The sequence below is a fragment of the Labeo rohita genome, chromosome 19 (assembly GCF_022985175.1).
Source record: "Labeo rohita strain BAU-BD-2019 chromosome 19, IGBB_LRoh.1.0, whole genome shotgun sequence".
NCBI lineage: Eukaryota > Metazoa > Chordata > Actinopteri > Cypriniformes > Cyprinidae > Labeo > Labeo rohita.
This window is the reverse complement of record NC_066887.1, coordinates 38,332,472-38,359,909: the sequence shown is the minus strand read 5'-3', so window position 1 is coordinate 38,359,909 and position 27,438 is coordinate 38,332,472. Positions and strand designations below refer to the sequence as shown.

The 27,438-nt window shown below is 39.6% G+C and overlaps 1 protein-coding gene across 6 annotated transcripts; it reads left to right on the top strand.

Moving 5' to 3' along the window:
* Nucleotides 1–235: 235 nt before the first annotated feature.
* LOC127182366 (zinc fingers and homeoboxes protein 2) lies at nucleotides 236–22,076 on the top strand. Of its 6 annotated transcripts, XR_007829890.1 has the most exons (5): nucleotides 1,746–2,032; nucleotides 3,282–3,362; nucleotides 16,996–19,636; nucleotides 20,907–21,033; nucleotides 21,224–22,076. XR_007829890.1 is itself a non-coding variant. In XM_051137651.1 (4 exons), the coding sequence occupies exon 3, from the start codon at nucleotides 17,167–17,169 to the stop codon at nucleotides 19,624–19,626; it is 2,460 nt and encodes an 819-aa protein (XP_050993608.1). In that variant the 5' UTR covers nucleotides 236–320; nucleotides 3,282–3,362; nucleotides 16,996–17,166; the 3' UTR covers nucleotides 19,627–19,636; nucleotides 20,907–22,076. The 6 variants fall into 6 exon arrangements, 5 of the variants coding, with proteins under 5 accessions (XP_050993608.1, XP_050993606.1, XP_050993604.1 ...); XM_051137651.1 differs by lacking the exon at nucleotides 1,746–2,032 and adding an exon at nucleotides 236–320 and having other exon boundaries at nucleotides 20,907–22,076; XM_051137649.1 differs by lacking the exon at nucleotides 1,746–2,032 and adding an exon at nucleotides 306–390 and having other exon boundaries at nucleotides 20,907–22,076.
* Nucleotides 22,077–27,438: the final 5,362 nt, after the last annotated feature.

The window sequence follows — 27,438 nt, the reverse complement described above, 5'->3', positions numbered from 1 at the left end:
TGTCTGCTTCAGGAGAAGTGACCCGCGCAGAACCGAGGCGGGCAGGAGTGACAGCGGATGAAGCTGATGAACCCGTGACGATTGTGGAACGAGGCAGAAGCTCCAGCAGTTTCTCCGTGTTTGTGCGGATGAGCTGCAGATGCATCTATGACAATCTAATTAACACTCTCTCCACACAGCGCACAGACAGGACCCCTGTGTTATTAACCATCTGTGTGTGTGTGTGTGTGTGTGAGTCAGTGTTAACACAAGAGTTCATGCAGCGTCTGCAGCTCATTAGACAGCGGCACGTTTACTGGAGCAGACGAGTGTCTGGACAGGTGAGGAGAGGAACCTCATCAAACCTGCTCACATTCACACATCAGTGCTTCTCATCTGAATATATTCAAGGTGAGACACTCATGCAGTGGTTGATCTTTGGAAAAGTGGAAAGAAAGCATCCAAAACGAATACTGAAGTGTTTATTTTATTGCTCTTTATCCATTTGCTGTCTTTAAAGAGTTTTTCTCTTACAAACACTAAACTTGACCGTTTTATTCTGAAGGTTTGCTCATATTTCATTCACACTAAAAACGTGGTGAAAATGTGTTTGTTTTCTGTCCGTTGACAGTATTTTCTGATTTTTGATAGAAAGAGAAATCCAAAATCCCCTCTGGAAAAACCTTGAGCTCTAATATGACAACAAAACCACATAAGAATTATGAGCCGATGTTCAGATTTCTGTTCTGGACATTTATGCAAACTACTGCATATTTAATAACGAGAACAACAAAAAACAATAATGCTAGTACTAGTTTAAATTTAATCGATCTTGCCTTAAATTGTAAACTACGAATCACGACTGTATTTGTTTGACATCAGTTATTTATGGGGAGAATTGCATGTAATTTTCAAGAAATTGAAATCAAAAACATGATTTTGGGGTGAAATAAGAGCATGACACTTCTTCATGAGATTCAGCAAAAGAAGAAATGAGTGTGTGAATGTGAATTTTTCATTCATGATCCAAAAAATGGCGAAAGACTTTGTTTCTGTAAAAATTAAAAACCTTTGCATGTATAAACATAAAATATTTTAAAAACTAGTAATAGTTTTATAATGTAATCATAGTTTTAAGGTAAAAACTATGAATCACAGTTGTATTTGTTTGACAGTAGCTGTTATTTATGGGGGACAACTGTGCAAGGAATCAAGGAACTCAAGGAATTATGGTCATGAAAGCAAACACATTGGGGTGAAATAAGAGCATGACGCTTCTTCATGAGATTCAGCAAAAGAAGAAACCAGTGAGTGTGAATAAATCTGTCATTTTCCTTTGTGATTCACCATATTCATGTCTGAACGGAGCATCAGCCACAAATTCACTCAGATTTTAGGAAGTAAGATGTCAGATACAAGTTTTATGATGTGAGAGAGAGTGTAAAGTTAACTGACCCATCAGTACAGATCTGGTTCTGACTCCATAATTGTTCAGATGGATGAGACCTAGTGGTTAAAGCACATTTCATCCGGAGGATGCGGGTTTGAGTCTGGCCTGCGTCGTGTTCCCGTTCGCATAAATAAAAAGCAGGACCAAAACTCAAAGTACAGCTCATCTGTAAAATTGCTTAATGTGTGGATGACGGAGGAAGTTGACAGGTTTATTTCACTGGTTGTTGTTCTGTGTGTTTGTAAGTGCTGATGTGAAGTGAGTTGATGTGAAGGCTGGTGTTGGAGTGTGTGGTGCAGGATTAAAGCTCCAGCTGTTGTTGTGCGTGGACGCAGAGCGCAGTGAAACGCGTTCAAACGTCGCGCCGCTCGTCACGCAGATGGAGCGATTGGTGTTTGTGTCTGCTGTTGTATTTATAGTTCGTGCTCATTGACGTAGAAACTCTGAATGAAAGCGCTCGCGCGTCTCTGACGTACCGGATCATGTGTCGGTTACCGTAGATTTCCCGTGCTCGACTTTTTCCTCCGTTCTCGTCTTCGCTCCGGTGTTGATTCGAACGCGACTTTCTTTCTCTCCCGGAGGGTCACGACGCGTTTTCACAAGGTGAGCTTTTGCGTTTTAACTCGACTGCTAAAAGTTTGCGGTGGAAACGAAGCGCGAGCGCGGAACTTACCGGCGCCCGTCGCTCGTGTCTCCCGCCAGCGGCGCGCGCTGCAGCGGGACGCAAACTCCGAGCCCGCGCCGTTAGCCGGCTAGCCGCGCTCTCCGTGCGTTCACGGACGGGCCTGAACACGACCGACACCGGCTGCGAGCGAACGGACGCGTACGTGAAGGGCTCGCGGTGATTCCGCTCCGTTAACGCCGCGGTCGGAGTTTCTGCGGGAGAGGTTCGGTGCTGTCGCTCCGTGCGAGGCGATGTTTGATCGTTCCGAGTGTGTTTAGTCTGTAATGTGACAGGAGCGATCGTTCACGATGAAGTTGTGTTTAGTTGAACGGCAGAAAACAAGCGACTGAGTGAATGAATGAGCGCATGTTTCTCATCTCAGGAGAGCAATGATTCATATCATGTGTCGTATGTTCGTGTAAGTTTGTTTAATGTACTTTGTGATGATCGTCATGTCGTCAAACACAAAACAAGTTTTCACGGCGGGTCGTGTTTTGGTTGCAGTTTGCACTACGACGTTTTAAAAACGGTTCAGGAACCTGGAATTTAAAAAAAATGCAGCTTGAAACGTTGCGAAAACCATCCTGAAGTAATAAAAACATAAATATATCACGTTTGTTTGCTGTGAAAACACATCGAGGTCAAACTGCAACTTTTGCTAGACGTTGTTTTACGGGTTAACATAACTTAATACATCAATATAAATATAAAGAGGTAAATTAGGACGTTTGCCAAAATTTGCCATTGATCTGAGACGATTGGGACAGTGTCCCAAAGAACCCGAATACACCCCGCATAATACAGCCGGAGGTTTTTTCTGCTGCTGTTCGTGATGAAGCGGCTCCACAGCATCTCGTCTGTTGTTGCGCTGATTTGCTGAGTAAATCTCACTGTCAGTCTGCCTGGTCACGGGTTTCCAAGGTAACAGCTGTTTCACTTCTGTAGATCACATGATCCAGTACTGAGGACTTCAGCACACATATTCACATGAGGAAAATTAATAAATAATGTCAGGCGTGAAGAAAATTGCATCATGATTTTTTGCTTTGACTTTTTTTTTTCATGTCAGTTCCAACAAATAGATCCATTGCATACTCGCACAATTCACCTGACTTTGTAAGACAGTGATACATTTGAGTTTAGTGATTTGATTTGTGTGATTTGTTCCTTTCGTTTCTGACTCCACAGGAATATGCTGAGATGCTGGACAAGCACCGGAGCTCTTCATCGGTGAGGTTCGTCTCTGTCCGGGATCTTCACAAACCATTGGTAAGCTTGGCTTCAGTACTTTGTTTTGATTGGCTGACGGCATGGTAATGGGCGGGGTTTGCTGGGAAATGCTGATCGGCTCACAGCTGCGGTGCTGAACCAGAATCATGAACCGGTATGAATCTGAAAAATTAAAAACCTTGTGCAAGTCAAATTTCATCCTGAAATAATATTGAATATAGAATAGTTTTTCTTATGACTTTGTTATCAATTAAATGTGACGCTGGACCACAAAACCCGTTTTAAGTAGCACGGGCGTATTTAGCAATAGTCAGTAATACATTGAAATACACTGTAAATTATCGTTTTTTTCTTCTATGCCAAAAAAATCATTAGGTAAAGATCATGCTCCATGAAGATATTTTGTAAATGTTTTACCGTAAATATATCAAAACTTAATTTTTGATTAGTAATATTAGTAACATTAGTAACATTGCTAAGAACTTCATTCAGAACTTCATTTGGACAACTTTAAAGGTGATTTTTTTTTCAATATTTTAATTTTTTTGCACCCTCAGATTCCAGATTTTCAAATAGTTGTGTCTTGGACAAATATTGTCCTGTCCTAACAATACTTATTTAGTCAGATTTCAGATGATGTTTAAATCTCAATTTCAAAAAACTGACACTTACAGCTGGGTTTGTGGTCCAGGGTCACAAATATATATTCTGAATAAACTGCATCTGACTTCTTGAGTTTAGCACGTTCTCATACGTGATTGTCATGATACGGTGTTTTCAGAATAAAGGCACGCGGGTGTAATCGGACCAGTGCCACATGAACGTCAAGAAATTACAAAATATGTAAATTCATTATTACTGTTATCCTGCTTATTTTGTGAGGCAGAAGTGAGCTGTTTTCTGTCAATGTGATATAGCACATTTCATACACGAAGATAATTCAAAGTGCTTTACATAAACATGATTTAAAATTGCATTGCACTAATGAAAAACTAATGAAGATGAGACACATTATAGTCATGATAATTAGGGAAAATTTCACAATGCATTGCAGAAAGAAAAGCTTTTTCATGCAAAATACTTTGTTATTTGATTGTGAGGTGAAATACGATTCACCCATGTGTATTTATAGTTAAATTATTGTTATTGCGCTTAGCGGGGATGCATATAAATCAAAGGATTTCTATGAAAACAATAGGCGTATAGAACAGTAGAAGATAAGCGTGTGTTTTCGTATCTCTTTATTCTTCGAGGAGGCGTTTGAAGGCGAGTCAATATTGAGTTTGGCTGTGGACAGAATTCCTGAGCTGGAATCAGTCTGATTGGCTGAGCGGGTGGGGGCGGGGCTCAACACTGCTCCCCCATTGGCTGTGACTGGTGACCGTCACATTTACACTTGTTCCTCACAGCAAGACAGAAACTCAGTGTGTGTGTGTGTGTGTGTGTGTGTGTGTGTGTGTGTGTGTGATTCTGTAGAGAAAGACAAACGACTGGCTGAGATTGTGCTGATGCAGGACGGAGGAATTTCAATTAAACAGCCCTCTCTTAGATGGCGCTTTATACAGAAATCTGACTGAAAGATGATTTATCATCGCAGGTTTTGTAAGAACAGGAAAAATCCTTCCTCTCAAAAGATGGACGTGATTCACTGAAAAGCCTCTCACGCTCTGCAAATCTAACGCGCCGTTACCCTTCATTAAAACACTTTCATGTTTTTATTAAGCGCACAGCGATACGGCGATTTACAAACGCGTCTTACACGTACATTTGTTCATTTAGCAGACGCTTTTATTCAAAGTAACCGAGAGACGCAACAAAGCGCCTCATCCTCAGGAGACAGAAACATGACACGCCACCAAATACAAAGTTCCCAAATTAGAAGAGCAGGAGAGAACAGAGATGAAGATTCACCGTGAGTGACTGGCATTGATTCTCATCATCGTTTACCTGCAGATGAAAAACAGACCCCAAATCAAGATGAACGCAACAAAACCCAACTCATTATCTGATAGATTCAACTCTTGATTTAATGTGAAACAGTATTTCAAATCAGTCATTTTCAAATGTTTGTATTGCATATTTCACTCTCAGTACCATTGCATTTTAACTAAATGTAGCTTTTATTTAAATGAAAAGATCACGTTTATGCTTTCATGTAGAATGAATTGCAGTGATATTTACTATAGTGATATTTAGTGTTTTTTTGCACTGATCTTTAACCTTTGTGTTGAATAGTCAATGCAGAGATGTGCGTTGTGTTATAAGAGTATCTGTTACACTATTTTGAGTCTGAAGCAGTTTTTCGTGGGAATGAGCCACACACTCGTTTCTGTTCTTTCTTTTGTTAGTCTTCCTCCATCCAGCCTTTGTCTGGACTCACAGCACACTGAGTGAAAGCGGATCCGGGCTCAGAAAGGTCCAGAATGAGAGCGTTCAGCAGCCTTCACATTGCAGGCAGATGCTCAGTGTGTGCAGACTGACGAAATTAGTCGCTTTGGATAAAAGCGTCTGCTGAATGTGTGAAAGGAAATGTACAGCTTACGGTCAGTCATGTGATCAGAGCTCATCAATCTTAAAATGTAGGAATGTTAACAAACTCTGAACTTTAAAGGGGTCGTGAACTGCCTCTGTTTTTTCTTTTGTACTGTTCTCTGAGGTCCACAAGATTTTTGCATGAAACCGTCATAATTTAGAAGTAATAAACTATTCTCTGTCCTGTTTTTGACCGCCCTCGGCAGAACGCTGTGTTTGAATAGGCGTGGTGGATTGTAGACTCTGAAGTAAACACCCTCTGCTATGATTGGCTAATAGTGTGTATATTTGACAGCCTACATTGTTTATAGATGACACTGCTGTGATTTAGGTTAAAAATACATAAATACTCAATACATATCAAACGATTGGTAATAACAGACAAAGCTATAGTGACCACATAATGAAAACAGTTACTCACACTTGTGTGGTGCAACATTACTGTCTGATCTAATATAGCCTGCACAGCATAATCTTTTAGTTTCAGCCTTTCTATAAATCTTACATCGAATTGTGCCGTGTTTGTAATCAAATCAGCGGTAAAATTAAGTGCACAAAGGACCAAGTTCTTAATGACGCAGTCTGCATCTTTATTAAAAATAAAGTTCATCCACTGTTTCCTAATGTTAGGATCAGAAGGAAGGCAATGCAAAGACTGTTTTTCCACAACTTGGCACTGCACAGAAACCTGCGTTCACTTCTCTCGTTATTTACACTATGTGCATGAATCAGTGGGCGGGGCTAAACAGGCTGTGATGTAGAATCTGTGAGTGGAGCTGAACAGGCAGCGATGTAGAATCGGTGGACGGAGGTAAACAGGTAGCGATGTAGAACCGGTGGGCGGAGGTAAACAGGCAGCGATGTAGAATCGGTGGACGGAGGTAAACAGGCAGCGATGTAGAATCGGTGGACGGAGGTAAACAGGCAGCGATGTAGAATCGGTGGACGGAGGTAAACAGGCAGCAGTGAGCGGGGCTAAACAGGCAGCGATGTAGAATCGGTGGGCAGAGCTAAACAGGCAGCAGTGAGCGTGGCTAAACAGGCAGCGATGTAGAATCGGTGGGTGGGGCTAAACAGGCAGTGGTGTGGCTAAACAGGCAGTGATGTAGAATCGGTGGGCGGAGCTAAACAGGCAGTGGTGGGCAAGGCTAAACAGGCAGCGATGTAGAATCGGTGGGCGAAGCTAAACAGGCAGTGGTGGGCAAGGCTAAACAGGCAGCGATGTAGAATCGGTGGGCGAAGCTAAACAGGCAGTGGTGGGCAAGGCTAAACAGGCAGCGATGTAGAATCGGTGGGCGGAGCTAAACAGGCAGTGGTGGGCAAGGCTAAACAGGCAGCGGTGTAGAATCGGTGGGCGAAGCTAAACAGGCAGTGGTGGGCAAGGCTAAACAGGCAGCGGTGTGGCTAAACAGGCAGTGATGTAGAATCGGTGGGCGGAGCTAAACAGGCAGTGGTGAGCGGGGCTAAACAGGCAGCGGTGTAAGATCGGTGGGCGGAGCTAAACAGGCAGCGGTGGGCAGGGCTAAACATACAGCAATGTAGAATCGGTGGGCGGAGCTAAACAGACGGTGGTGTAGAATCAGTGGGTGGGGCTAAACAGGCAGCGGTGTAGGATTGTGAGCGGGGCTAAACAGGCAACGATGTAGAATCTGTGGGCGGAGCTAAACAGGCAGTGGTGTAGAATCTGTGGGCGGAGCTAAACAGGCAGCGGTGTAGAATCGGTGAACGGAGCTAAACAGGCAGCGATGTAGAACCGATGGGCAGAGCTTAACAGGCAGTGATGTGGCTAAACAGGCAGCGATGTAGAATCGGTGGGCGGAGCTAAACAGGCAGTGGTGTAGAATCTGTGGGCGGAGCTAAACAGGCAGCGGTGTAGAATCGGTGAACGGAGCTAAACAGGCAGCGATGTAGAACCGATGGGCAGAGCTTAACAGGCAGTGATGTGGCTAAACAGGCAGCGATGTAGAATCGGTGGGCGGAGCTAAACAGGCAGTGGTGGGCAGGGCTAAACAGGCAGCAATGTAGAATCGGTGAGCGGGGCTAAACACGCAGCAGTGTGGCTAAACAGGCAGCGGTGTAGAAGCAGGTGTTGATCTTCCTTTGTGGAGGTGGTGTTTATCCACACTATTACATCATACAGTAGAACATTCCACAAGCTGTCATTTTGGCAGACTGGCTCAGATCAAGGGAATTTTGGTTTCTCAGTTCATCACCCCTTCAATACGTTGTGCTGGAGGTGTTTTATCACATCACTGCTCGTATTACTGGTCAGTATATTTATTTATTTATTTACATTTTTAAAATCATAATCACAATTATTTTGCTCAGTATTGTAATTGTGATTGTTTAACACGATTAGGAGTAAATGATGTAACCAAAATCTTGAATAATAATATATATCAAGTATTTTGGTGAAAATAAAATGCTATGCTAAAATAGCAAAACAACTCTCACCAATTTGGACACTGCAAAAGAAACTAATACTAGCTAACTAATGTAAGTGAAGAATTCTTCAAACAGTTATTGAAGACAAATAAAACAATAAAAACAAGATCACAAAATACAAAGTAAATCTGACAATGTTGTATTCAGCTAATAATCTACTACAGAACGTGAATAAAGTGATCAAATGTACAATACAAATTGTAACATTCAAATCAAGGTTATTATAGGTAACTAAAACTAACAAAAAAAGACAAACATTTCCTTTACTTGAATGAATGAATAAATAAATGTTAATTGAAATAATATATATTAATTTCAGCTTATTTCAGCTACACTGATAAAAATGATTCTGTGGTGTAGTAAAGGCTACAGAAAAACAAATGTAATTTCTACATGAAAAAGTAAGTTCAGGCAATAATTAAAAAAAAACAAAGCAATTTCTATATTGGTACTTCATTCAAGCTTGTAGAAATTAAAGCGTAAATATAAATGTTACAAAATTATGTAAAACCTACTCAACTTTTGATACTGGTGTTCCCATCATGCACTGGGCATGAATAATTAATAAGGTTGATTCCCCCCCCCCTCGTTTCCAGCTGTATTTATGCAGTTTTTGTCATTGTTTTTGTTGTTAGATTTAGTAACTTGTGATTTTGTAACACCTGGAGTTCATTTTCTAGTCAGAATGACACATTCATGTGCAAAAATGAACCACAGAATGTTACCGTCATTGCGTATTGTGTACCAAGTATTGAAGTGCTCGGATGAGCGTCGCTTTACTGATTATGTAGACAGGGTGTCTATTGATATCTACTGTAGAATTTACTTAGATGTTTCTAAGTAACATACACTTTAAAAGCATGATTTAATTAGGTGCTATATTAAGTACAGTCAAAGTATTGTGAAGTAAGCTTTGAGTTACTTAAGCATTAAGTTATGTATTTCCTTTGTTAAATTTACTTAACTTGGGTAAGTAGATTTTACTTAATTCTGTAAGTGAAATTATATATCATTGTGTAATATTTACTCTTATTAATGTTAAGTTCAATAGTAAGTAGATTGTACAGAGCAGTAAAATTTACTTAAAATGTGTTAGTGCAAATTGTTACAAAGATTTTTTTTTTAAGTAAATCCCACGTTATTTTTTTTTAGTGTAATTTCCAAGTAACATTTCTCACTTTCATTTAGTTTAACTTGATGTACTGAAATAACAAAAACTGAAATAAAAACTATATAGAGGAGGGGTGCCCAGACTGGGTCCTGGAGGGCCGGTGTCTTGCAGAGTTTAGCTCCAGCTTGCCTCAATGCGCCTGCTGAGAAGTTTCTAGTATGCCTAGTAAGAGCTTGATTAGCTGGTTCAGGTGTGTCTAATTGGGGTTGGAGCTAAACTCTGCAGGACACCGGTCCTCCAGGACCCAGTTTGGGCACCCCTGATATAGACATTTAAAAACAAACTGCTAAAAATGACAAAAACACACAAGAAGATTCCTAAAACTGCAACTGAAATGAACAGAAAATATGAAAATAAAACCTGAAATCACACCGGTCTGGAGTTGTGCCACAGTAATGGCGGGACACGTGTGAGCCTGAACGAGCGTGCGGCCTCACGCGTGGCTTTGCTAGTGGTTTCCATGGTAACAGTGTGTGCGTTTCCGCAGATCAGAGCCGACAGACATTTAAACCCGCGTGACTTTGGTTCTCCTGTGATTGTTTGATTGAATGCAGTTGCGTTTCACAGAAACACAGTGAGGACCAGTTATTCTAATATTTGATTCCCAGGGACCCAAATGCATGAAAATGTAATTGTGATTCAGCTCAAGCCGTCCCGAAGCCGTCCTCCGGTCCTTCGCTCACTTATTAGGCGATATCATGCGTGTGTTAGTTGAGGACGGCGACAGAGTCTCATGCAAGTTTTATAATGACGGTCCAGGGCTGCGGTGATGCGAGCAGGTCATTACTCACACCCGCACGAGTGTGTGTCGTCCTGCTCAACACGCCTGTCCAATCTCACACACACACACACACACACACACGCGTGTCCCCGCGGTGCCGCTCGCTGTCAGGCTGCTGTAATTAATGAACATACAGCGTCGCTGGCCTGTCACACTCTCACTGTTGCCATAACAACAACATGGAAATGAAGCTTGCCTTAATATTTTTACATTTCTAATCAGGAGAGAGAAAACCAATTTCTTTGCTGCAGCACCAGCGATGTGCCGTATTAGCATTCCTCATCACGGATCGGCCTTCGGTCCGGTTCATTAATATGACGCGCGCCGGACGGAGGACGATTCGGTTCCCAGCATCCTGATGCGAGTTCTGAGTCTCGTCCGGTTCGTTCCTGTTCTGCTAACTAACAGTGACTATAAGGCGAGACACTACAGCTAAAAACCACTGTTTATTCATGCATTTTCAGATCTGAAATTTTGAGTTTTTTGGCTTTACATAATGTGTTGTTTCAGACGAGTGAAAGTCAAACATCCAAAATACACATTCAAGTCTTTATTTAATGTATTTGCGTCTGTAGATTTCAATTCCAACTCTTACAAACACCAAAACTTAGCTTTATTCCTCTCTATATTCTGAAGGTTTGTTCATATTTCATTCACACCATTTTATGCAACATCTCACTCCTAAAAACATGGAACTGAAAATGTTTGTTTTCTGTCTGTTGACAGTATTTTCTGATTTATGGAGTGATATAAAGAGAAATCCAAAATCCCCTCTGGGAAACTCTAATATGACAACAAAATCACACAAGAAAAAATGCACATTTTTGTTACATAAAACTGAATTTGCATATTTAAACATTTAAAAAAAACTTGTCATACAAAAAATGTTTCTTAAAGAAGAAGTTCACTTCCAGAGCAACGATTTACAGAAAATGTACTCACCCCCTTGTCATCCAAGATGTTGATGTCTTTCTTTCTTCAGTCGTAAAGAAATTATGGTTTTTGAGGAAAACATTTCAGCATTTTTCTCCATATAATGGACTTCATTGGTGCCCTGATTTTGAACTTCCAGAATTTGGTTTAAATGTGGCTTTAGAGGCTCTAAATGATCCCAGCCGAGGAAGAAGGGTCTGATCTAGTGAAACGATCGCTCATTTTTCTTAAAAAATACAAATGTGTGTACATTTTAAGCACAAACGCTTGTTTTAGCACAGGCTCTGGGATGCATGTCCACAATGCTACGAATTATTAATGGGTCGTTCTTGAACAATATTTTCATTTTGAACAAATCTTTAATGTGTCGTCTGGGGGAGTGATTCATTTAGTCGCGCATGTGCAACATCCTATTAGGTTCTGTACTGGAATTAGTTCACCTGTTTCGAGTGGTTCATTCATCTTATGGGGCGTCACGTGATGAACAAACGACTCCAACCCGAAAACTTGTCAGATGAGAGGTGAGGTGAACTAATCATAGACTAAAGATCCAGGTAAACAATGAATGAATCTTTTCTGTGTCTTATAGCATTATAGTTTTGTCTTGTTTGTAGTGTGATCAACGTTTGTATGAGCAGTAGATGTGTTAGGGAAGTAACACGTGACATTTTAATTATATTTTGCTAAAATGAACAAAATTATAAAGATTTGTTCATTTTGCTGAATGAGACTCAAAGGTCTGAGTCGGTAAAATGATCTGAACTTCCCATCACTACTACGAATCACGTCTAAGTTCATCGTCTGTGTACTGAGTATGGAGAAAAACTCCATCTTATTTTCTCCTACAACTTCAGAATCATCCGACATCGTTGTACTTTTTTGTTTGTAAACAGCGTTTGACTTACTTACACTTTCTTAGTCTTTGCACGTTTGCTTTGTAAACACTGGGTCTGTAGTTCAGCGTGACCTTTCGACGTGATTCAATAGTTTGTGAACGTGCATCCCAGAGCCTGTGCTACACCAGCTTTTGTGCTTAAAAAGTATAAAAAAAATTATTTTCTGAAAAAAATCGTTTCATTCGGCTGGGATCGTTTAGAGCCTTTGAAGCCGCAATTAAACTACATTTTGGAAGTTCAAAATCGGGGCACCAATGAAGTCCATTATATGGAGAAAAATCCTGAAATGTTTTCCTCAAAAAATATAATTTCTTTACGACTGAAGAAAGAAAGACATGAACATCTTGGATGACAAGGGGGTGAGTAAATTATTTGTAAATTGTTGTTCTGGAAGTGGGCTTCTCTATTAATGTAATCAATGAACTGAAGCATGATGGTATCTCTTAGTACATTTTTACCCTATTCAGCTGTAATGTCTCGCCTTAATAAATCTGTTTGCGTAAAACAGTCTTTCAGACTTTCAGAATCTGCCCTGATCAAGATCAGACACTTGATTATTTACACAGTGACCGTGATGGAAATAAAGAGCTAAAGTTAATCATTACTCAGTGAGGGATTGACAGTTTGCTTACATCCATTGATTTTCATATGTTTTATATTCATATCTTTTGAAATGTTGATCTTATCGAAGCCATTTGTGTCATTTGATCAAAGGGGATTTAATACTTTAGTGAGGCACAAACCAAATTACTGCAGAAAACCTCTCCGAACTCATCAGATCCAGTGATTATACTAACTGATGCCTGTGCCTCTGTTTTCCTCCAAAATGATGTCACTTCCTTTAGGATGATGTCATGAAGAGCTGGCTTCTGTTAGTAAAAGGCATTCTGCGTCTTTATTTGGATGCATTTCTTGCAGAAAAGTTTAAGAATTTAAACCTTGGATAAGAATTTTTTAGCCAAACAGAACTGAACATTTCAAGAGTTCACGAGAACCAAACAAATGTTTGTTTCATGCAGGATTGTTTTGAAAGGATTAGGAGGGATCAAATTGGGATGTGTGATCTGTCTTTGATGAGATTTTTTAATTAGATATTTTCTAGACACCACATACAAAAACACCCGGTTCATCCTGGAAACAAACTTTTGAATCTTTCTTGAGCGTTGTGTGAGATTATTGTTTCTGACATTAATTTGACTGTATACAAATGCCTGTTTTGAATGTCCTTATGCCATTGAATGAAGAAGGACACAGGAAACGAATATGATGTACATCACGATTCATCCAGTATCTCATGAAAATGTGCTGCATGTTAGCAGTAGCCTATATAACGCGATGACGTGCGTGTGGAGCACAGAGCGTCCTCTGTTTGCTGCCGTGATGAGTGTATTCATGTGAATTGTCCTGCGGCTCCGTGTGCGTTTGGATTCTCACAGTCGAATCTCCTCCGTGTGCCAGAATCGTCTCGTTGACCTGCGGCCTTGAGCGCCACCTCCATCTGATCTCAAACGCCTGGGATTAGTTACAAATGAATACAAACCTGTTTCACATATCCCTGCCAACTAGAAACTTTCTTTTCTCTTTCTCCTCTCGGTCTGTGATTCTAGCTAAAGCTGTTGGTAAGTCTTCTGTCTTAGCTGAGCTGTTGGCTTTGCTTCTGGAATGCTTGAACTCATGAACCTTCTGTGCAAACGCAGAGTCTCTCCTCAGTCCCTCTGTTGAAAAGTGTGAGGCTTTTTTGCTCAGAGGTGTTTATTATTTAAGTGTAGCCTGTACCACACTGCAGTTGCAGATTCGGGGCTGTTTTCATATGCACAACTTTTTTCCTCTGCATTGGCAGCACTTACATACACCAGTTTTATTCCCATCTATATTCTGATTGCTTTTAGTGAGGGCTTTGTTCATATATCATTCATACTGATTTATACTACATTTTACTACTAAAACATGGTGAAGATGCATTTTTGTTTCTGATAAAAGAGAAATCCAAAATCCCGTCTCTAATATGTTAACAAAACCAACAAGAATTTAAACCTGGCTTTATCCAATGTTCAGGTTTTTGTTCTGGAAATTCTACAATTTTTATTTAAAGCTGCAGTCCATAACTGTTTTGGTTAAAAATGATCCGGTATGTCATAATGGGTAATAATGTTTTCTAATTTGAGTGTACTTGTTTTTCACAGGAAATACAAGCATGCTGCCGTTCATCTTTGTGTTATTGTGTCTGTAAACATATAGAAGGTGTCTGGCTAGTGGGCTATATTGTATATGAGGATATCATGTATAGCCTTTTCTCAGAGCAGCTGGAATAATTAATCTTATCATTTTGAAGATGAATTGTAATCAAGAAATGATTATGTGGTAATGAAACATATGTAAGTGGCTGAAGTTACATTATATTCCAGTTTTATGTGTGAATCTCATTACAGATACGTGGGATTACACAAGACTTGTATTTCAAAGAGAACCAGTTCTAGGAAATATCAATTTGCTTTTTGGGCTAAAAGAAAAATTTCCTTATGAAATTTGAATGTTATGACCATTCTTATTTGGGTCATACTTCCAAGACGTATAATCAGTGATTCCTCAGTACAGTATCCACACCGGCGCGGTGACTGAGAGCCACACATACTGCACAGAACATTAGCTTCAATTGCAAGTTTCAAACAGGGATGGCGACAAAGAGTCAAAACTTATGGACTGCAGCTTTAAAATAAGAGATGGACATTGTTTTTATTTTTTCTTGCTAACACAGACTGTAGAATCAGAGGCTTTAAGGAGTCATATCATCAGTATCATTTGCACTTATATGTTTATTTCATTTATAATGTTAGGTCCACCTATAGTTTATTTATAGGCTATTTTCAAAGTTCTGTCATGAAACTCTAGATGGCGCAGTTGGATAGGTCTAACTCGATCTGACATAAAGGCATCATCACATGGCGCAGCTGATTGGTTCTCCTTTGTATCAGCAGCCAATGAGCTTGCTGCTCAACATTTAAATACATTTAAATACTGAGTTGCAGTGCACTTCAGAAACCCTCCACCTTCCCCAGCTCCACCTGTAGATCTGCTACAGGGTGATTAATGTACGCTATATATGTTAGATGCGCAGCAGCAGTATTTTTTACATGCTCATAGCAGCGTGTTGTGGATGTATTGGCAGTAGTGAGTCTCACAATGATAACCCGCCGAGAGTTGTCATGATAAAAATATTTTTTACACCAAATATTGTGCATCAAAATTTTAATTACCATTTTTAAACTTCTCTAGAATTAAAAGGGTCATTTTTTTGCACATAACACTTTTATGTCAGTCCTTCTTCACATTTGAAATGAGTAACAGTAAGTTCTGGAAGTCATTTCTGCAGCGATTTTTGGCTGGGGGAATGTTTCTGTTCTGAAAAGTTACAGTATGTTTTAATAGTTCAGTGTACAAATAATCTTATAATAATCTGTTATTACAAATAATCAAGAAAGCATTTGTGTATTACTTATTTGGCAGAAATTTTCATCTAAAGCCACTTATGGTGCATTTAGGGTAAATGTTTAATCAAAATGTGTGTTCCATTAAAGTGCCCCTATTATGCCATTTTGAAGGTGGCTAATATTGTTTTAATAGACTCCCAAAACAGGTTTACATGTATGCAAGGTCAAGAAACACTTCAGTTTTCTTCAAAAATAGAATTACTTTTACCCCATTTCTAAATGATTCATAAACGACTCGTGCGAAGCAGTTTCTCTAAACCCCTCCTTTCCGTGAGCCCTCACTGCTGTGATTGGTCAGATGGCGCAGTCCTTTATGATTGGTCTACCGCGTACAGCGTGTCGGAAAACGAAACACCCATTGCCATAACTGACTGACAGCCCTGGATACTTGTCAATACATAGAAAAGATGGCATCGATTTTACCATAATTCTAGACAGAGTCTGATGATGAAACGGCTGAAGTGGCTGATCGACAAGTTAACACGGTCTACCGTGGAAAGTGCTCGCAATTTGCTTATGTAAGCGAACCGGGCACACCTCTATGTTGTAAACTTCAACATTGTATAATGCATTAAGCGGCTTTAACACCGAACGCGGAAAGCGCTGCGCTGTCGCTGGGTTCAGTGCAGCCCTTCAGAGCGCAGCGGCAAAAGTTCATTTGAACAACTCATTTGAACTTTGTCTGCGGCGTGCACTGAAACAAGCCGTCCTCGCAGGGTGGAAGAAATTGAAACGAATGGGTTTCATAACACAGCGCTTTCCGCATTCGGTGTGAAAGCCGCTTTGTGCGCCATCCTTTATCATTACTCCAACTAATGAGACAGACAGACAGACAGTCAAGCTGCATCAATCACAAACTGTCAGACTACAGTGGGTCCACAGCTGAACTACAGAACTACAGAAGCGTGATTTAGCCGGTTAGCAAGACATGTGCAGGGTTGTTACTCAACATAACATACACAACTACTTATTTTGAACGATCGCTAGAAAATACAATCTTTGTAGATTCATCATCTTTTGGAAGTGAATATAAAACTATTTGTTCCGGGCAAGTTGTTCCCGACGTAGAACGTGGGTGGACGTTATGCAAATGTGTTACTTTGTGACGTGTGGCCGTAACAGAAAAAGATTCGAAATCCTGACGACTCGTTCAGGCAAATGTGAGCCGACTCTTTTTTTTGATAGACAATAACTTTATTTATCGTACACTGTCGGCTTCACACCTTTGCAGATAGTTTATGTTCACATACAGCTACATGAAACGTTACATGAAAGATCATATTTGAAAAGCCGTAATAGGGGCACTTTAAAATCAGACCTATGGCACTGGGATTGCTTGTTCAATACTCTACCAGTTAGAGGATCTGACTGCTGTCATTGACTTCAGTCTGTTAAAGTCTAATATAGTCTTTCTGTATCTGTGCAGGTGAGCTCTGTGTGACGAGTCTCCATGACACCTAGTTTCACAGCTGAAGCTCCCTGTCTGAGGGAGCGTCTCATGCCACCTACCCAAATGCTGGGTTTTTACTCTGATCCCCCCATTCCCCACTAAACTCCCTCACCAGACCTTCTCCTGCTCACCATCACCATACTCACCATGTCAAGCCGAAGGAAGTCGTCCAACCCCTGTGTGCTCCGTGCAGCCAGTTCTACTGCAGGAGACTCTGTGGAAATGGATGTTTCAGCAGAGACCGTGTTGGACACGGATTCACCTGTGCCGCTCACAACCGACAAAAACTGGACGTCACTGAACGATAAGGAAGAAGAACAGTCAGAGGGGGGTTCTGCATCAGAACAGGGTTTGAACCACAGAGATCATGAGGCAATCCCTCAGTCTGAAGGTCCAGTCAGTACACTCTACCTTTGTACCATCTGCAATTTCAGTACCAACAAGTTTGACTCCCTCTCATGCCACAATAAAGTGCAACACCCAGGTGAGAGCCGTTTCGAGGTCAGGCATAGCAAACTGGATACCCAAAGCATCCTGGAGCAAACTATTGACAGCAAGAATGATGGATCCCTTCAGGAAGCTGAGGACACTGTATATGACTTGGGACCGTTCGTAGACACCAGCAATCCAGCAGGTGCAGACACTGGAAAGACACCAATGGAAAACAGCAGTGTTTTGGACAAAGGACTGGATGTGGAGAAGTTGGACAGTCCAATTTTGAAGGATGAGATCAGAGCAGTAAGCGTCAACGGTACAATCATTATCCCGGAGCCTACTTGTCATGTAACGCCTCTGCTACAGCGACCTCCTAATCTCAGTACTTCTCCAACAATTGCAGTTCCTCTTCACACCACCAAGTACAACCCTATATTGGACAGCAATGTTACCCTGATCACATCTTTTAACAAATTCCCATATCCGACCCACGCAGAGCTCTCTTGGCTAACTGCTGCCTCCAAGCACCCTGAGGAGCAGATCAAGGTATGGTTCACCACCCAACGTCTGAAGCAGGGCATCACCTGGTCCCCTGAAGAAGTGGAAGAAGCCCGTAAGAAGATGTTCAATGGCAGTGTGCCACCTGCACACCAGACCTGTGAAGTTTTGCCTGCATCTGCACTCAACCCTGGACAGGCACATGCAGCTTCTTTTTATGGATTTGGGCAGGCCAGGCTTGCTTCAAACATCACCGCTGATAGATCACCTACTACTTGTATGCCTGGCATTGCTACAGCAGTCCGTCAGGCACAGACCCTTAAGCGCCCTTTAGGAACTCCACTCTTGGCTTCAGAGGTCAAACGGCCAACTGGAGACTCCAAAGAAAGTCTGTGCATGCCCCCTCCACCAGCTCCACCCCCAGAAAGACTCACTATCACTTCGCCCGTGCTTTCAGAGACTAGCCCTGGTTCTTTGGTGGCCTCAGACATGAAGAGACCTGTTCCTGCACATTTTGTCCCACCTAAAGGGAAACTCCCAATGGTTCAATCAAAGGAGAAGATAAGTGTGGCACTTCCTTCAGTGATGCCCAAAGAAAGACTGCCTTTGTCACCCATTGTGTCCACCAATCTCAAAAGATCTGTAATTGATCAGCAAATGAGCAATCATATATCAGCCTCCTCCTTCGTAGCTGTAAACAAGTTGGATAATGGTGTAACCATGCCTGTAGCACCAGCTGTGGTGACTCCACAAGAAGGTAGACCAACGATCATTCAGACTCCATCAGCCGTGCCTCCGTCCCTGTCTCAGACTCCAGTCCTTCAGTGTAAGCCTATAGAGCCATCAGTTGCTCCAGTGTTTCCATGCTTTAATAGTCAGAATGGCAAAGTAATCCCCCACAGGGATAGCAAGCATTGGATTTTTGATCAAGCGACAAATTCCCAGAATGATTCCCAGAGCTCACGTGTTGAATTTGCTCTAAGGGACCGTTCTGTTCCCACTCAGTTTCCTCTACTAGAGAGAGTGAAGGACAAGAGTCCTGGACAAATGAAGCTTCTAGAGGAGAGTTTTCAGAAGAACAGTTTCCCGTCCTATAACGAGGTTGAGCACCTCGCGATCAACACTCGACTGTCCAGAGAGGAAATCGAAAGCTGGTTCATGGAGCGCCGAGCACTTCGAGATGATTTGGAACAAGCCCTGCTGAACTCCATGGGTTCTAAACGGGAGTCCCAACAGACTCTCCTCAGTGGAGCTCAGAGACGTTCTGGCACCCTTACCTTCAGCCCTGTGCCTCAAGTCAGCAAGTCCATGAACCTTCTCAAAAATGTCTTTGTCCAAAACCGATGGCCTTCGCCTGTAGAGTTCAGGCATCTGGAGATGCAGGCGCGGTTTGCTCGCACTGAACTTGTCCGCTGGTTCAGAGATAGTCGGCTAGCTCAGCAGAGCCACGTCCTAGACCGGAAGGAGTCTTTTGGGGAACGGAACAGCTGCCGGCCTGCAGACGCAACAAAACGACCACTGAGAGAAGAGAACACCAAACCCAGCAGCCCGGAGATCGAAAACTGGTTCGGCAACGCGCTCGATCAGCACACGGGGAGCAACGGGGAGGCGATTGGTGAGGTCCGAGAGGACCGTGGAGGGAACGCATGTGAGCTGCTCTCAGATGCAGATTAGAAGACGGAAGGTACCTTTAAGAATGAACAGAACAGTGTTGCACGTGCTGTTGTGGTCATGAACCTTTGGCAAAGACTCTGAAACCTCAGTCACGTTAAAAATATGATAGAGGTTTAAGAGTTTAAAAGTAGTGTGCCTCTCACATCCTGAAAAGTGAAGCTAAAACATTTCTGTCTCCATCTGGTAGCTGTCGGCAGCATAGGTCAAAAACCCCACCCTGTAAACCATGTAAACAGATGGGATGTAAGCCAAACTAAATCATCAAATTACACTTCAAATACATTTCTCTCAATGTGTTAGGGTTAGGAACTTTCACAGCTCCACCTTACGATCGCTACTGCACAGACGTGGACTCAAACTGAGTCCAAATGATGTCATTGGCGCATGATGACAGTGGGCATACTGGGATGTTTTGGCTTCTCTTTTCTATAGTGAAAGGACGTTTTTTTACAGTCTATGCTTTAAAATCAAAGTGCGGCATCATGATTGTGAGCTTGTGATTGGGTCTGTGTGAGTTTGGGCAGGATTTGATACCGTGGCTCCACCTTACAATCACTACTGTGCCGACTTGGGCTCCAAATGAGTCCAAATGACGTCATTGGCCCATGATGACAGTGGCCATACTGGGATGTTTTGGCTTCGCTTTTTTTTTTAACAGTTTTTTTTACAGTCTTTAAAATCAAAGCACTTAAAATAAGTACATGCATCAGCGTTTCCTTACTGAACTTATTTTGAACAAAACATTCATGATTGGAACTCTTTTAAAAAATAGTCCAGGACTGCTGTTCTCGTTAGATTAACTTCTACTTGAAGTGATCGTTCACCCAAAAATTCACTGACATTTAATGATTACACGAGTGTTACAGAGTTTTACTTGTTACTATACATGGTCAGGACAGATTCAAACCAGGAGAGCAAATGATTTTGTGTTTGTTTTATTAAGCTATATTTTTAAGTCTGTGTTTACATTATTTTCTATGGTAGTCGACATTATTTCCCAAATGGTACTGATGGGGCTTAACTTGCAGTGAACCTGTAACACAATAATAATAGTAATGGAAAACAATCACCAGAGGTCAATCTTCAGTGGGAGATTTAATTCTGATATTTGAATATCATGTAATGATTTGAATAAATTTTAAAGCATCCCTTTGTTTGTCACTGAAAGTGATGGTGAGGCGACATCAAAGACTTTCAGATGAAATGTGTGTGACAGCTGATATTAAATGTCCATATATGTTGATTTATTGCCTGACGTGAATTATTTTTCCCCTTCTCAGGTGAGAGACGGAGCGTCACTGTCGTTCATCGAAGCGCTTTATGATGTCACTTCTGCTCTCGTTCTCCGTTCGCACGGCCATGCAGGCGTTAGACTGGAGCATGGTGGGAATGCCGTTGTAGCGTTGTGTGAGTGTAGTGTGTTTGTTTTGGATGCGGAACGCACTGAGGACACTTGTGTGCGCTGGAGTCACTGCGCATCTGTACTTCGAAAGCTCTTGTAAACATACTTTTACTGCAGAATGTCTGCAGATCTGTACATTTTTATGCCATATTTTGTTATGTTTTATAACGGGAACAAGTTTTGGCTGTTTTTTAGTGGACATTTCCCAACCGTCCGTGGAAGGAGATGCCAGAAACCTTCTCTGGACACATGGACACCTGCAACAGCCCAAAATATGATTCTTCTACTACAGACGGGACTCTCTATTGACAGAGCACACTGTTGAATGTGCTCACAGATGGAGTCATGATTCACTATTCTGCTGGTGACACACACACACACACACACACACACATCAGCGCTGATGTTTAAACTGGTTTGTTTGCGATCTTAGACACACACACACAGTCATCTTGGACTCACTCGTAATGACCTGTTTCTCTGCTGTAGTGTATCTGCATCTGTCTGAAACGCTAACGCTCTCTTCACGCACAGACCGCCGCTGGAATCCAATAAAACGCAGCCAGATTTACGGTGTTTCTTTGAGAGGTCATTTCTGTGCGATAGTCCATATGAAGCTTCTTCCTCTGCGTTGTTATGCTCCATAGAATCACTTCGGTCATAAAAGCAGATCATGACGAGTCTGAGCGACAGAAATGTCTCACAGCTGTCCAAAAACACCAAACACACAAGCAGAAGTTTGCGATCTTTCTGTCTGATGTTTGTGTATTGAAAACAAACTATAAATTCATTACTCCGCTGTGGCGTAAACATTGGCCACAAGTCGAGTTAACTAACACTTTAATCCTTCCTGTTGATTGTTTTTGCTTTCAGACAGTTTTGGGTCACGACGGAGGGTTGAGACGGAACTGAGACGCGCATGAGATTTCATGCGTTACATCATAAATACAGCAGATTATGTAATGTGTGTTTCATAATGTTGGACAAACGCATGATCTGTTCTTCAGAGAGGTCAGATTTTTCACTGGCTGGAGGATTGTGGGTAGTGTAGTCCTTCAGATCAGTATGGTTTTGTTTCACTGAATATCACAGTAAGACTGTTTAAAGGTAAAAGTCAGCTTCTCTATGGTGAGATTGACTTGTATTTTGTTGTGCACCTGTTGTGCTTCGTTTAGAAAAAATGAAATCAGCACAGAAGTGCCGAGGATGAGGAGCGCTGTGAGGTGAGCTTGTTTTCATCTTCATCCAGAGAGGATTTTCTTTTCTAAAACATACTGACTTTTGGCTTCCAAAAAATGTTAATCAATTTTATACTTTTTTGGGATTTTTCCCCATCTTGTTATACTTGTGGTGTTCTTAGTTAAAAATGACTGGCGTACAGAAAGTTGCTTCTAAATTTCCCATTATTCTATACTTAATATTGCATTTAATCTCTTCATCAACTTTTTTCATTTTCTTTTAATTAGCACAGTTTTTCGTTTCACTGAAAAACCGAACACTGGCAAACTCATCCAAAATTATCCACAAGTAATGATGAAAGCTGAATATTGCCAAAATGATTCGCAAGTCATGGTATTTTCATTATAAATTTAATTAAAAAACATTTGAATATTCAAAAAATATTATGCTTTTTTTTATGAAATGCTGGCTACAATCAGTCGGTTCCAATTAAAAACAAAACCTGTGCTAAATGAAAAACACAAGTTCATAAAAAGATTAAATGCAAGATTTGGTGATAATTCAGCATAATGAGAGATTTACAAGTGGCATTTAAAAGGCCGGTCATTGAGTTAGATCAAGGATTCACAGCAGTGTTGTTAGACTGGTGTTGTGTTGTTCACTGGGAAAATATGATTCCTTAAAATTCATCAATAACATGATCACATAGAATACTGAAATCAGTCGAGCACAGCAGTAGTGCACATGTCAGTGTTTCCTGAGAATGACGCTGGTGCAGATCCTCATCTGACCTCTGGTTGTGTGTGTGTGTTTGCTCTCATATCTGTATGTTGTAGTGTTTTCATGTGAATTTCTTTCTGGCTTCTTTACAGACAGGCTGATGTGAACTCAAGCTAAGGACAGACACTGTGTGTGTGTGTGTGTGTGTGTGTGTGTGTGTGTGTGTGTGTGTGTGTGTGTGTGTGTGAGTGTGTGTGTGTGTGAGTGTGAGTGAGTGAAATCCAGGTCAGACGCTGTTGTGCTGCAGCGCCGTGTCCTCACTTCACCTATATACAGTCTGTGTGTGTGTGTGTGTGTGTGTGTGTGTGTGTGTGTGAAAGCAGGTCAGACGCTGCAGTTGTTCTGGATTCTTTCCTCAGATGACTCGAAACACACACACACAGCTGTGGTCGTGATCATCAGTAAGTCATGTGTCATTAGCGAGGTATGGATTCATTCTTTATCCTTCAGGAATCAGATGTCTGTGATCCTGACGGAGTGTGCTGTTGTAAGCAGATCATTCTGACGTCTGAATGTGTTCAGGTGAGAAACGGTCAGCTTTACTTTCACTTTACACTGGAAAGTACACCAAACGGCCTGTGGACACACACACTCATTTCAGACTTTTAACCTGTGACAACTGATCATTAATACTTTCTGAAAACTGCTTACACAAACTACGACTCTTAATTACTTAAATTTAGCTTGATCTAAATATAATCTACTGTATTTTACAAACTTCCCCAGCTATGATTTGATTTTGTCAATATTTTTTTCTGAAAGACAAACATAAATAGTACTGAAAGTTAAATATTAAATGTCATGGATGTATATTTACTGAGTAATCCACTGTTCTATAGTCAAAATGACAATTTTCAGCTGAGATTCTGAGCCAAATTACAGGAGGGTTTTATTATTGTTTATTTATTGTTCCAGTATATGCCAGTGGTGACTGTTCAAAAATGAATTAAAAACTCTCTTTAAGTTTTTCTGAAGTCTCAACAAGTATTAAAGATATCTTAATGTCCTTTTACATGTTGGTTCCTAACTAACTTTTCTTTTAATATCTTCTTTTAAGACCCTGTATGATCCATTCAAAAATGTGGGGATCCTCAGTAAACATGACTTAATGAGTAAATTGTTAAATTGCACACATTTTCAGTGGTCAAAAACCGAATGTGGGTCAGTTGCGTTCAGCTGATATTTGCTGTTTTTAAAGAGGGATGTCTGAAGTACAAATGTTGTTTCTCTCTTTTAAAACAGTTGCATTGGACACACCTGTCTGCGTGCCAGAAATACTCTTTTCCCACTCCAAAAGTATTTAAGATATCTTAATACAGATTTAAATTCTGGTTCATTACAAACCTTTCTTTTGTTATCTTAATGTTTAAGGCCCTATATGGTTCATTTTGCAGAGATATGAGAATCTCAGTCTGGCTTCATGTGGAAATTTCTACCCATTTTCAGTGGTCCAAAACCAAATGTGGGTCACTTTGCATGTTGAAATTAGAAAAGAACCTTTATTTATTCGCATCAATCAGTAATGTCGGTATTTTGACTGTGACAGTCTATACATTGTGATTAAGAATAAACAAAGCTCTGTATGACATCATTTCTGCAGTGATCCTGTGGATCTGTGCTGATTGAAGACACGGAAAGAAGTCTGGATCATGGTACAGCGCTCATCAACAAGAGCTTTTCCAATTTTTGAACAATAACAATTGGCATGTAATGCAACTCAGATTGCTGAAGTCAACAGATTTTACTAATAGAGTTACCCACCTCTGTGTGGAAACAATATAATGGTGCTGCCGTCTTTATGAAGTCATTTTCACCCTCCTGTAATTTGGCTCTGAATCTCAGCTGAAAACTGTCATTTGACCCCATTTTACAAATGAGTGGATTACTCTGTAAATATACATCCATGACATTTAATATTTTGGCGTGTGTGTGTGTGTTCAGTGAGCAGGGGCTTTGAGCAGCACATGAATGTGACTATTGTCTCATCAGATCGTGTGTGTGTGTGTGTGTGTTATAGTTATAAAATTGTCTCCAGAAGTGACCTAAATCTGACAGAGCTCCTCTAGGAACGTCCTCGTTTCAGAAGTGATTCAGAAAGTGAAGATGTTTCTTGAGTTTGGGTTCATCTGCAGTCTGTCACTGATTACGCGAATGCGTTTGGCAGTTTGACAGTCTGTCCAGTGTTCAAGTGTCTGTCAGTGTGTTACTGTGATCTTCTTGTGTGTCTTTAAATGTCATTGTTTGTGGTTTTGATGGCCATAGTAACAATCAGTGAAGTAAAAAGTGATAAATGTTGTGACATGAATGTTTTATTAGAAACACACAAACAAAAGTTCTTCAGATTTTCCACGTCTCTCAAGAGATCGTTGGTATTGATGGATGAAGTCATTTTTTTAAATATGATGTGAAGTCGATGATGATCTTTCTGCTGCTCTACATCTTGATGAATCTGTTTGCAGGAGTGTCACTCCTGTTTGAGACGAGATGAAGAGCAGAATCACCTGCATTCAGAGAGAAGAGTAACATGCTGCTGCTACACACATTACACATATATATACATATATATATATATATATATATATATATATATATATATATATATATATATATATATGTATGTGTGTGTGTGTGTATGTGTATAATTATTTAGTTTCTTTTAATAATTAAAAACTTTCTGGTAAAAATAAAAAAAACTTTCTAGTAAAAATTAAAAACTAGTAAAAATGAAAAACCTCATAAAAATTAAAAACTTTCACGTAATAATGACTTTGTGTCTCGTAAAAATGAAAACCTTTCTAGTAAAAATTAAAAGCTTTCTTGTAAAAATGAAAAACTTTCTCGTAAAAATGAAAAACTTTAATGTAATAATGACTTTGACTTTGTGTCTCGTAAAAATGAAAACCTTTCTAGTAAAAATTAAAAGCTTTCTTGTAAAAATGAAAAACTTTCTCATAAAAATGAAAAACTTTAATGTAATAATGACTTTGACTTTGTGCCTCGTTAAAATGAAAAACTTGTAAAAATAAAAAAACGTTCTAGTAAACATAAAAAACTTTATAGTAAAAATTAAAAACATTCTCGTAAAAAAAGAAAAACTTTCAAGTAATAATGACTTGTGTCTCATTAAAATGAAAACCTGTAAAAATGAAAAACTTTCTTGTAAAAATGAAAAACTTTCTGGTAAAAATGAAAAACTTTCAAGTAATGACTTTGTGTCTCCTTAAAATGAAAAACTTTCTGGTTAAAAATTAAAAACTTTCTAGTAAAAATGAAGAACTTTCAAATAATAATGAAAAACTTTAACGTAATAATGACTTTGTGTCTCATTAAAATGAAAAACTTTCTGGTAAAAATGAAAAACTTTCAAGTAATGACTTTGTGTCTCGTAAAAATGAAAACCTTTCTAGTAAAAATTAAAAGCTTTCTTGTAAAAATGAAAAACTTTCTCATAAAAATGAAAAACTTTAATGTAATAATGACTTTGACTTTGTGTCTCGTTAAAATGAAAACCTTTCTAGTAAAAATTAAAAGCTTTCTTGTAAAAATGAAAAACTTTCTAGTAAAAATGAAAAACTTTCTGGTAAAAATGAAAAACTTTCAAGTAATGACTTTGTGTCTCGTAAAATGAAAACCTTTCTAGTAAAAATTAAAAGCTTTCTTGTAAAAATGAAAAACTTTCCGGTAAAAATGAAAAACTTTAATGTAATAATGACTAAAATGAAAAACTTTCTAGTAAAAAATGAAAAACTTTCTAGTAAAAATTAAAAACTTTCTTGTAAAAATGAAAAACTTTCTAGTAAAAATGAAAAACTTTCTCGTAAAAATGAAAAACTTTCAAGTAATGACTTTTGTAAAAATGAAAAAATCTCTAGTAAAAATGAAAAACTTTCTAGTAAAAATGAAAAACTTTCTCATAAAAATGAAAACTTTTAATAATGACTTTGACTTTAAAATGAAAAACTTTCTAGTAAAAATGAAAAACTTTCTAGTAAAAATGAAAAACTTTCAAGTAAAAATGAAAACTTTCTCATTAAAATGAAAAACTTTAATGTAATAATGAAAAACTTTCTAGTAAAAATTAAAAACTTTCTTGTAAAAATAAAAAACTTTCTAGTAAAAATGAAAAACTTTCTCGTAAAAATGAAAAACTTTCAATAATGACTTTGTCTCGTTAAAATGAAAAACTTTCTTGTAAAAATAAAAAAACGTTCTAGTAAAAATGAAAACTTTCTAGTAAAAATGAAAAACTTTCAAGTAAAAATGAAAAACTTTCTAGTAATAATGAAAAACGTAATAATGACTTTGTCTCGTTAAAATGAAAATTTTTCAAGTAATAATGACTGTGTCTCATTAAAATGAAAAAATAAAAATAAAAACTTTCTAGTAAAAATGAAAAAACTTTAAAAATAAAACTTTCTAGTAAAAATGAAAAAAAACGTAAAAAGAAAAAC

Excerpts from the sequence above, each read along its gene's own strand:
- LOC127182366 (XM_051137651.1), top strand. The coding sequence starts at position 17,167 with ATGTCAAGCCGAAGGAAGTCGTCCAACCCCTGTGTGCTCCGTGCAGCC.